The sequence below is a fragment of the Pyrgilauda ruficollis genome, unplaced genomic scaffold, assembly GCF_017590135.1.
Source record: "Pyrgilauda ruficollis isolate IOZ18807 unplaced genomic scaffold, ASM1759013v1 scaffold32, whole genome shotgun sequence".
Taxonomy (NCBI): Eukaryota; Metazoa; Chordata; class Aves; order Passeriformes; family Passeridae; genus Pyrgilauda; species Pyrgilauda ruficollis.
Window position 1 is genome coordinate 1466409 of NW_024524600.1, and position 11352 is coordinate 1477760.

Sequence of the window (11352 nt, forward strand, 5' to 3'; positions counted from 1 at the left end):
TGGTGTGGTTCAAAGCCAACAGAAGCAGAAATTAGTCAAGTAAGCATAAGTTAAGTTGGGATGACCATCCCAAGGCAGAAACAGCTCTAGCACGTATAAGGTTCCTTTTATCTCTGTGGGAAACACTGATATCATGACTAAGATGCCCAATCAGACTCCAGTCTCATCTCAGCCATTCAGGAGTTCAGCTGTTCCACAGTAACAGCTTATTACAGGCAAATGATCAGTGGGCTCCAAGTGCAAGGACAGGTTCTTGGCACTTCTCTGGAAAACAGTGCAAGCCTAATTTTAAGTGGAAGAGTAATATTTCTCTAGTTTATAAAGTGTGGAAGAGGGTATTTTTTTTTTAATTTTTTGGGTGGGAGAGGGGGAAGCCAGGAGAGTATTTGAGGTATTTGCTACTATGAAATGAAGCTTACATATGCAGTAGTAAACGGACACTAAGCACTCTGTTTCTCATTTATTTCAGGCAAATGACAGTGGTAGAATTTAAACCCTCACGTGAGATGAGGGCACAACCAATAATGACATTGTATAGTTTGTTTTCTACATAGTCAAATATATAAAAGTTTCATGAAACTCATCACTGGATCAGCCAGCAGTCAGTCCATGAGTTGTCTACTCAGTTAGACCAAGCTTCTTCTTCAGAGATTCTGGCATTTCAGGTGGAGGTGGGCGAGGAAGTCTGAAATAAACCTTGACAGAGTCGTAGATGAACCACTGTAGTGCAGTCAGGGTACCAATCATAATGATACGAGCAAACAGACCTTTCCATACACCTGGAGAGCAAACCATAAAGCATGAGCAGCATAAAATGGCATGAAAAAATACCTCCTCCCCTAAACACCAGAAACACTTGATCCAAAATACATGAAAGAAAGAATGTACCTTTGAATCCAAGCCTCATAAGAACCTGTGAAGCTGAGCTGCCCTTTTCTTTGTTCAACACAGACACCACGGAGTCAGCAGGATGGGAAACAATTGCACAGAACACACCAGCTGAAAGAATAATTTGACATTAGTTCTGAGGTGCTTTAGCTGTACCACTACTGTGTACACTATGTACAACCAGCTGAAACTTCTGAACAGAAGAAAACAGCCAGAAAAAACTTCTGAGTCTTTGGATATTGAAAATTCCCCCCTTCCATCCAAAGATTCCCAAGACTGAGAAAGATGCAAATTTTCACTGAAATCAGCTGCAGTTTTTAAATCTGGCCATCAATACTGGTAACAATATAGGAGCAGTTAAGAGAATCGTCCTATTACAGACCCATTTTCCCCTAAAAGATTGATTTTGTAGTTATTTCCCCTGCACATTTTAAAGTTGCAGCTAAGCTCTCCCATGTTAGTCACATCTGCTAATGTCACTTTTCAGTTAATACTCTGAAAAGCAACAGCTCTCTAGATTTGCAGTAATCCATTAATGAAACGTAGAACGTAAAAGATTCCTTACCAATATAGCCTGCAACAAATGTGACTACCAGCTGTTCTCCTTTTGTACATTCACTTCGTGGCTTGGGAACAACGTACTTGTAGAGAGCTTCAACAGTACGTTCAAAGCAGGCAAATTTCATCATTGTGTATGGAATCTGTCTCATCCATAGTGGAGCAACACCTTTATAGAAACTTAATCAGACAAGAGACAATCTCAGTTTCATTTTCTTCATTATTTAAAGTGTATTTCTAACCTGAAATAAATTAGCTTATTTATTGCTGATGTACTTCTATATATTGACCCTGTAATGCTGTCAGTACCTACAGAAATTAGAGCTGTTTAAATTCTTAAGTACTACCTTCAAACAGCAACACCAATTGAAATTTTCCTGATCCCCAGGCTGCACAGCAGTTTCTTTAGTCACTTTTCAGATTACAATACACTGCAGCAATGTAGTACTGATACTACCAGTGCAGTAAGGGTAATGTCTGCATACCAGCCAAGTCCTGATAGTGAAACATGACCTGTACATCTACAGCCACTTCTATCAGAACAGAAAGCTAACATGCAGTTATATTAATCTCACATGCCAATGACTCAAGCATCTTTGACTGTACAACCAGAAAGTTGCTGAGTATCTCTGACTGGAACTGCTAGAAACTGAAGTTATCCAGCAGAACTCAGCACAAAGATACTCACAAAGATGGATCTAAGGAGCATGTGGAATTAACAGTCCGTTCAGCACAGATCACTTGAAGTATGTTAAGTTCTTATCTTGAAATACAAGGACCAAAAAGTATTACAAGCTAAGGCCAGAATTAGTTATAGCACCAGTTCTTCATTAACAAAATGTACTGAAAATCAAGAATGTCAATTAAAAAGAAGGGATGCTTACGCCCAGATGCCTTCTTCTGCAAACATTTTGGGTAAAGCCTGCCGTAGAGTGTTTGCATATCCAGGCTGTGTCTGAATACGAACTTTAGCAGCTTCCATTGGAGCCAGAGCAATGTCAGCAAAAAACTCCGCACTGGCAGATGCAGCTAAATATAGTGAAGTACGCCACAAGTAGGCATTTTCCTGAAAGGAATTGAAACACACATTTTTATTAATGAGTCATGCTTTTGTGATTACTCCTTATCACTAATACTGTTATGCTGCAGACATATAGCTTTAGAAAAAACATTTAACGCTTACCTCTCCCAGCATGTTGCCATACAGGATTTTGAAAACTTCATAGAAACCAAATTTACAAAGCCCTTGCATGGAATAGCCAATAAAAGTTGGAGCCCAGCCCTTAGCCAAGCCACGAACACCATCTTCATTGATTGTCACTGAAAATCCATTGAAGATGCTCTTGTATTTTTGGGGATCAACCTAAAAAGAGCAGACAGTTAAAGGTCTGATATAGCTTACTAATTTCCTTCTCACACCCCCATTCAAAATTTTAAATTTTTGTATTCTCAGACAGCAGGTTTCCTATAATTCCCTGGACAGATGATGGACACACCACAAAGTTACACTAATGGTTACTTGCTAGTCTCAAACCCTGACTTATTTTAACAGCCATTTAACATTGAGTATGTTCCTCAATACTCAGAAATCACCAAACTGAATTTTGTTTCACTTTAATTCTCCAAATTAACAATGCAACTGTAAGGAGAAGACTTACTGAAATTGCTGTTCTAACACTGTCAGTGGTGTACTGGTACAACTATGTATAGATCAGATTTTTAAAATATTTAATGGGTCCTGCCAGCAATCTCATCTACTTTACACACTCAACCTATGTACACCCAAGCACTGCCAGAAACCTAATGATTCACGTGATTACTAACCAGAGAAGGTTGTTTCTCCTGTGTGATCTCTCCACACAGTCAGACTAAGACAGATGGAGCAAACCAGAGCAAAGTGTACTCAAAAACTTCCACACCTGTACTTTGACTTGGCAATAAAGGCTACACACTGTCTTCTGCCCATAAAATTTTGAGTGAGATTTTATTAACTTATCAGAAATTTAACACAGACTGACTTGAATAATTTTGTTTCGGGTGAAACAAAGTAATTTAGCAGAAACTTTTCAACAGGCAATTATGTCACATCCCACTGGTACTTTTCATATTTGACATCTCCAACAGATCCTCTAAGGATAAAAAGGAAGATATCAAACTGGATGCCCATCAAAGCGTTCAGAAAGAGCTACAAAACATGCAGGCCAACCTGCACTGACTGGTATTTTGTCTTGCAGTCTAGGAACAACATACTTGAGATCTAGTTCACCTAAATGTGTCAATTTTAGAAAGAGACATTATTTTAGAAAATTGGATATTTAATCAGGCACTGTAAAATGGGACTATGTTCAAGTCAGAACCACGCTTTGTTATTAGGTGTGTAACAGATGTCCTGGTTTCAGTTAAACCATGGCAAAGGTGACCTCTTCTTAAAAAGACATGAGAGGGCAGGCAACAGGTTTCTTCCTGGAGAACTTAGGAAGGATTAGTAACATGCTCTGTACTGGATCTGTAAAGAGATAAATGCTGACAGGTTTTTACAAGATCACACCTGGAATCCACATGGAACCCCCATCCTGAACCTCCCTCTAAGTGCTGGAGAGGGAAAGGGAAGTACCACCACCCTGACCATATAATAAACCAAAACTGGTAGCCCACACTGAGCGTGTCTGATGTGTTAAAGATTTCCTAGTCTGAGACCAGAATTTCAGATGCTTTCAAGAATGTGAAAAAAAATCTCTCTGGTAAACCTCAAAAAAGGAGATTCAGAACACAGTTTTGAAGAATAGCATATGCATACTCCTAGCATGACAAGGAGGTCTGATTAATTCATAGCTCCCTCCTTATTTCAGGAGTTCTATAATTACATAATGGCCATTTTTATAATCAGCCTATGCAACAGGGAAACCATTAACTACTGTATTTCCAGAAATTTACAGGAGTGCTTTAATTTGCTTCATTCTTGCAGATTTGCCTGAAAAAATCCATTAGTATGTTTTCATCCATGACAGTTCACAAAATTATTTTAATGTATCACAAGTGCAATGCAACGATGCTCCTTTAGAGATTAATCGAAAACCACTTCAAGGAAAGCAGCTGCAAGCACCAATGGCCTTCATGACTTTAAATCAAGTTTTAGCCACTCTGCTCAAAGCAACAACATTAGAAAATATCCAATCCATAAGGTGTGCATTGATATCCATGGTGTTAATGGATCAAATTACACATGCATGTCACTCCAGGCTAAAAAACACAGATCCAAAAGGTACTACTTCCTTACTCCAAAAGCACTGGAATAATACTGGACAGCCAACCAGCCAGCAGAGTAACTCTGTGGTGGATGCCTTTTAGCAAACAGTCAGTTAAATGTGTGTTAAATGCTGTCAAAAATAATGTGTCCAGATTATCCGTAATACCTTTACTTCTCTTGAAAGTGGCATTTTGCTAGTCTTACAGCAGCAGATTTGATAAAGTAGCATTCAAGTTTACTTGCTTCTTCTATCCACAAAAGATTACATCCCTACTGCTAACTCTTAATATGCTGGCTAGACATAAAATAGAACTTCAAGAAATGTTTAAGTTTATACAAACCTGCATACGACATTTCACTAAATCCAGAGGTACGACACCAGTGTGTGTCAGGCCACAACTTAGGACCCCACCAACGCCACAGAGAGCATAAAACTTGAGCGAGCCATATTCACAACTGTATTCTGCAGCAAAAAATAAAGACACACCATGCTTTTATATAAACTCCATGCACTGTTGGACAGCCATGTCCAGGGTATAGTTTATGCCTCCGTTTCATTAGTAATTAAATATACCACACTGAACATGCTCTGTCATCACATAGCAACATGCAGAACAAACCTGCATTCTGCATTTAACCAGGTCTAGAGGAACCAGTGCCGTATGTGTTGTTCCACAGCTAATAATCCCACCAAGGCCACAAAGGACAAAGAATCTGTTTGAGCCATAGGCACAGCTGTATTCTAGTTAATTAGAAAAAATTACATATATATGATCAATCATAAATGGTAACAATGATCAGAAAAGAAACAAAACTAAGTGCTACTTTCTCAAAAGTATTAAACCGAAATAATCTCCCATTTTATTTGAATCTTATTTGAATATAGTGTTATAATGAACAATTATTCTTCTGCTTTAAAACATTTTGGACTGACAAGAATTGATTCTAAGCCTTCCAAATTGAATTTGTTCCTTTAAATATGCAAAGGAAGAAACACTGAAGTTTTAGCTCAGAGCAAACTAAAACTACAGAAATTAATCCCAGAAGTTACTAGCAGAAACTATGACTGAAAGTTGCAATGTCCAACAATTTCTTATATCCAGGAAGAATATTATTCCTCTAGTACTCAAAAGACAAAGCTTCTTTTGTTAAATATTTTATGACTGTTTAACTTCTGTATTTAAGTAGAGACTACAAAAATCTATAATATTGGTGTTGGAGATATGCAGATATATTTTCAGGTACTTCTCAGATTATTTACACAGATTTTTTTGTAAACTGTCTTTCAAATACAGAATCTCACATGTATACAGCTTATTTAATGAAACTGCAGATTGCTATTTATCGCCCCTTGAATTTTGAATACCCTTGAATACAGAAGGTTCATTAAAGAATCTTTCAGGTCACATATAATCAAGAGATACTTCATATGCACTGTCCTATACAGTGTATATACCATGCATAAAACCATCCAATCTTAGAATAAGTTATTAATTTTCACATATTCCTATACAACAAAGTTACTGGAGCTGGAAAAAAGAATCCATTTTCTTTCATTTTTGGAGAAGCTACAGAGGCTATGAGTGAGTGCAAACAAGAAACACTCAAATTTACAATGAACAGTAAAAAATATGTATAAAGTAGCAGCACAGTTCTGCTACTATGCTCAATATTTTAAAACTACAAGCAAAAGCAAAACTAATATACTGAATAAGTATACAGAAAATAATACACGATGTAAAAAATATTCTCTAAAGTAGAAAAACAATTTTTTGCTACTAAAATTACCGGTGTCACTTCAATATAATGGAACAGACATTAAAGTGTTACAACTTAGTAAGAAGTATCTCCAAGAAACACTAATGAAAACTAGGACAGCAAAAGCCTATCTTATGCAGAGCTTCTTTGCCATCTTTCTGCTTCTGAATTCCTTTATGAACATCAACAGAAGCTGACACTGATGTTCAACAGCACCAGCAGAGCAGCAGATAACACTAGCAGGCTTATCCAGCTCATAACTTTGCTAATATAACTTTCAAAGGAACTCCTTCCCACAAATGCTCCAGATTTTACATAACATTTGGTATTTATATTTTTCACCTTGTTTTTAAAAATTGCCCAAACAACAACAAAAAAAAGTTTTTATTTATTTAAAACAATAGCATCAAACCACAGATGCCATAGTGAACCTAAGTTAAAAGATAAAAATCAGTTATCAGAATAACTTATTTTTAATTGACACACTGCTAAAGACTGTAAATACACTGGTCTGGGACTTACACATAGCTCAAAAATAGCTTGGCTAGCAGATTTGCAGTCAGCAGAAACAGTCTGTTCTTTCTAGAATGGCTGGTTAAACACACACAGATCAGGCAGGTGTAACCAGAGAACAGACTCTAGGTCTCTTTGGGCCAGCTCTGTCTAGCTGTGTCTTTGGCCAACAGCACCACAGCCCCACAGCAGCTACCATGCTGCCACATCTCAGAACTGTTTGCTCACACGGCCTTCTTTACAGTAATTTAAAGTCATATTCCTCAAATGGCAGGGACAGACCATTACAGTAGCCAGAGAAAAGTAGTTTTATGTGTGTGCTGGATTACAGTGTTATTCAGACTGACCTGCCAGCCTAGTGTTCAAGTACAGTAATTAAAAAAGCCAGTATCAATTAGGCTTGAGCTCTTTAGAGGTGCCTAGGTTTGTAGTGGTACAGTAGTATTAGGAAAATAAAGCCACATATGATCTTGGACTTTTTATTTCAGAAGTAGAGTCAAATTTTCTAAAAAAATTCTAAAAAATCAGCTGAACATGCTGCACAGAGGACAAGAAATTCATTCTAACATACCCAGGTAATGATTTAAGACAAATACCCTTAAGGTACACAAATTATAGATATGGCATAAAAATATATCTACTCTGTTGAGACAGCTACATCGTAACTATTTCTGCTATATCTCTGCTTCCAATCCGACAGGTTAACAAGGACAAATTCCATGAGCCAGTCATACAATACTTGGTCTCTGAGCGCTGTTGTGGTTGATGCCCTGAGCTGATCCCAGAAGGTCGGGTGGTTTGTACTGACTTTGTGTGACCTTGCGCAAGTCAGGTATCTTCTGCAACGTGTTAAGTTCTCAACACAAAAGCCAGAGAACCAACTGAGTACGTGAAATGATAAACTCAGCAGAAAAGATTATAAAGATCGAAAAACTTTGGCCACCTTTGAGCACAATTGCCAACAAACAGGATGAAGATTAAGCATAATACTTTAAAGAAATAAGTGTCCCTACTGAATATATTTAGCATACCAAAGAGCGATTTAGGGCTTTAGTTAGCTGGCAGCAGGATTACTACACTGAAAGCCACAAATAATTTTTTGAAGAGTTTGTCAAACCTAACCGCTCTTTCACGTATTATATAAATGTTCATGCAACTCCACTGAAATACTGCAATAATCACAGTACTTCAGAAGAGGTAGCTTGCTGAAAGTAATTCCTACTTTTTTTTTCCCCAAGTAAAACCAGAGAGACACTTTTAAGCTATTGGCAGCTTAAAAGAATTAGAATTTTAATATCCACCTCTCCTTCAGATGGACCTCAACAGGTTGGAGAGGCGTGCACAGGGGAACTGAGTTAAGTTCAACAAAGGCAAATGTAGGGTCCTGTACCTGGGGAGGAACAGCCCTGTGGAGCAGCACAGGCTGGGAGCCAACCTGCTGGAAATGGCTCTGCAGAGAAGGAGCTGGGGGTCCTGCTGGGCAGCCAAGCTGTCCATGAGCCAGCAGTGTGTGCCCCTGGGGCCAAGGAGGCCACTCCAACAGGGCACCCTGTAATGCATTAGGAAGAGCACTGCCAGCAGCTCGAGGGTGATCCTGTCCCTTTACTCAGCCCCAGTGACGCTACATTTGGAGTGCTGTACCCAGTCCTGGGCCCCTCAGTACAACACGGACATGGAGCTCCTGGAGCAGGTCCAGGGGAGGGTGATAAAGATGATGAAGAGACTGGAACACCTCATTTATGAGGAAAGGCTGAAGGAACTGGATCTGTTCAGCCTCAAGAAAGGATGACTGAAAGTGGACCTCATCATTGTCTGTAACTGTTTTTGGGAAGTGTCAAGAGGATGGACCAGGCTCTTCTCAGTGGTGCCAAGCAACAGGACAAGAAGCAAGGGGCAGACACTGAGGCACAGGAAGTTCTATCTGAAAATAAGAACTTCTTTACTATAGTGACCACGCACTGAAAAATGCTGCCCAAAGAGGCTGTGGAGTCTCCCTCCCTGGAGATATTCAAGAATCTGGACACAATCCTGTGCAATCCTGTCTAGGATGACCCTGCTTTACCAAAAAGTTGAATCCGTAAGAATGATGATGACGATGACTCATTGTAGTCCTTTCCACCCTTATCCATTCTGTGGTACTGCAAGTACCATCAAGGTCTGACCTTCAGAAGTCAACAAATCAACTGGGAAACATACAGGAAGCACTTGCACTTAACTTCTAAGTGCATGCCTGTATCTTAAATAGCAAGTTTTCTGGTGTACATCCCACAACTAGAAAAAAGAAAAAAAGAACTAAAATAAGAACAGCAGCAAGCACTCCTAATGCATCTAGATGTTCAGGTGCCCAGCTATGGATAAACTGGTGAAAAAAATAAGAGAAAAAGGGAAAATGGATTGGAGAGGTAGTCTTTCGAATCCACAGACTCAGACACTGCTCTTCTCCACCGATGAAAGAAGTACAGGCCTACAACCTCGGTGCCCCAGGCTGCAGGCCATGCAGAGTCAGAAAACGCGCTCTCTGCTCCCCAAGACAAAATCTACGGAGGTCTCTGTAATTACTCCGCACTAGAACCTTCCGATGTCCTTTCCCGACAAACCCGGATCCCTCCTGCTGCTCAGCACACACCGCCGGGAGAGCGGAAGCTCTGCCAGCGCCTCCCCCGCCCGTGCCCTTCCTCGTCCTCCAAGCGGGCGCGTAGGCCCAGCACCGGCCCCTCCCGGCCCGGCCGAGCCCCGCCGGGCGCTGACATTCCCTGCGCCGCCCTGGCGGGCACAGGCCCGCGCCGGCGGGGTCAGCGCGGGCACCGCCAGCCCCGCACGCCCGCGGGCCTCGCCTCCGCCGCGGCCCCTCCGTCCCGCTCTCACCTTCGTCGGCGGACGCGGCCGCCAGGCCCCGCCGCGTGGCGGAGGCCTCCGCGGGCTCCGCTGGGCGCTTCCTCACGCCGTCCTGCACCAGCTGGAAGTGCGGCGCGTAGAACGGGTTGTGCCGCGCGAGCGGCGCGATGGACGAGAACATGGCGACCTGAAGCGGGCGAGAAGAGCAGAGCGACGTGGGACCAGAAAACCCCGCCACGGCGCGGCCGCCCAGCCCCGGCCCCGCAGCCGCGAGCCGGCCCTGCCGCCCCGAGGCTGAGCCCGGTCCCCGGCGGGCGGGCGGCCCGCGCCGCCCCGACTCACCTCGCAAGATGGAGCCGCTGCGGCAGAGGCTGAACGCGGGCCCCGCGCCGTCACCTTGTCCTTCACCGCGCCGGGGGCGGGGCCGCCGCGCAACGACCAGCGCCGCGATTGGCGGAGGCGCCACGCCAACCGCCGCGCATGCGCGGCCACCGCCCTCCCACCCCGCGCCTGCGCCCAGGCCGAGCCCGCCCCTCAGCGCCCGGGAGCGGCCGCGGGTGCGGCTCCGCCGGCGCTGCCTGGCTGCGGCCCGCTGCTCGGGGAGTGTGAGCCCAGCCTACCGCGATAAACCCCGCGCCTCAGCTTCTGCTCCTTCCTTATCACCGCCCGGCTCGGGTGCTTGCCCGCCGCGCCACGTGCCTCCCGCAGCCTTGCCCCGGGCAATGTCAAACCAGAGACACGCCCGAACGCGAGTTCCCTGTGCCGGCCTTGACCCGTGCTCTGCTCACTCACTCCGAATCATGAAAGCACCAGGGCTGGAAAAGAAGTCCAACTCCTAGTATCGCACCTATTTTTTAAGATTAGTTTAAAGAAGTCCTCGGTATCACCCCAGGTTCCACGTGTGGTGGTCACATGCAGTAATACTTCGTGATCCCAGTCTGGTGAACACACAGGCTGCAGTTCCCTGAGCAGAAAGCTCACCCTTCTCCAGCTGAGAACTCTGCCAGCCCAAGCACGGTCAGATCTGGCACCAAGCACTGCACCTTCGGTGACACAGGCTATGCTACAAGGGTTGCAGCAGCTCACAGAATTGTTTCTTACTGGCTTATTAAAAGCAGAATGTTCTGTAACACAGGACCCATGCTTGGCCTGACCTATCTTTAACTATGCCTTTTCCAGCACAGGGTGATTTCACTCATTTTTACATAGTACAAGAATAGCACAGACAAGTTCACCTCTCCAGTTACTGGAGAGGCAATAACTCCACTTTTTCATTGTTTTGATCATATACTTTCGATTGTAGCGCTCTGCAACAGCATACACACAGAAGCCAGGAAAGCAAGAGACGTGCTGAACATCTCAGCTCGGGATGGGATGTCATTCTGGACAAATGGCTGCACACGAGCAGCACCACACTGAAGAAACACCCCAGCTTTGGTCAGCTAAGAGGCTCCTATCAAACTTCCAAGGAAGGCCCTTAAACCTTGGCTCTACTTGCTCTATTTCACAACAAAGTTGTGAATCCAGGGAGGCTGTCCTACAAGGACAAAAGT

General features: G+C 43.1%; 1 protein-coding gene and 1 non-coding gene across 3 annotated transcripts; both read right to left on the bottom strand.

Annotated features, from left to right (window-relative positions):
* Positions 1-447: 447 nt before the first annotated feature.
* SLC25A3 (solute carrier family 25 member 3) lies at positions 448-10285 on the bottom strand. 2 transcript variants are annotated; one of them, XM_041474276.1, is made up of 8 exons: positions 10142-10285; positions 9830-9986; positions 5035-5156; positions 2630-2809; positions 2331-2512; positions 1454-1626; positions 889-999; positions 448-779 (listed from the first exon to the last, which is right to left on the bottom strand). In XM_041474276.1, the coding sequence occupies exons 2-8, from the start codon at positions 9978-9980 to the stop codon at positions 619-621; spliced, it is 1080 nt and encodes a 359-aa protein (XP_041330210.1). In that variant the 5' UTR covers positions 9981-9986; positions 10142-10285; the 3' UTR covers positions 448-618. The 2 variants fall into 2 exon arrangements, with proteins under 2 accessions (XP_041330210.1, XP_041330209.1); XM_041474275.1 differs by lacking the exon at positions 5035-5156 and adding an exon at positions 5314-5435 and having other exon boundaries at positions 10142-10282.
* LOC121357282 lies at positions 1919-2158 on the bottom strand. The gene has a single exon (XR_005955708.1). It is a non-coding gene; the product is annotated as a small nucleolar RNA SNORA53 (small nucleolar RNA).
* Positions 10286-11352: the final 1067 nt, after the last annotated feature.

Coding starts and splice junctions, on each gene's coding strand:
- SLC25A3 (XM_041474276.1), bottom strand. CDS start 9,980: ATGTTCTCGTCCATCGCGCCGCTCGCGCGGCACAACCCGTTCTACGCG. Junction 2,513..2,629: donor ATGGCAACATGCTGGGAGAG/GTAAGCGTTAAA, acceptor AATTCCTTTCAG/GAAAATGCCTACTTGTGGCG. Junction 1,000..1,453: donor ATTTGTTGCAGGCTATATTG/GTAAGGAATCTT, acceptor TTATTCTTTCAG/CTGGTGTGTTCTGTGCAATT.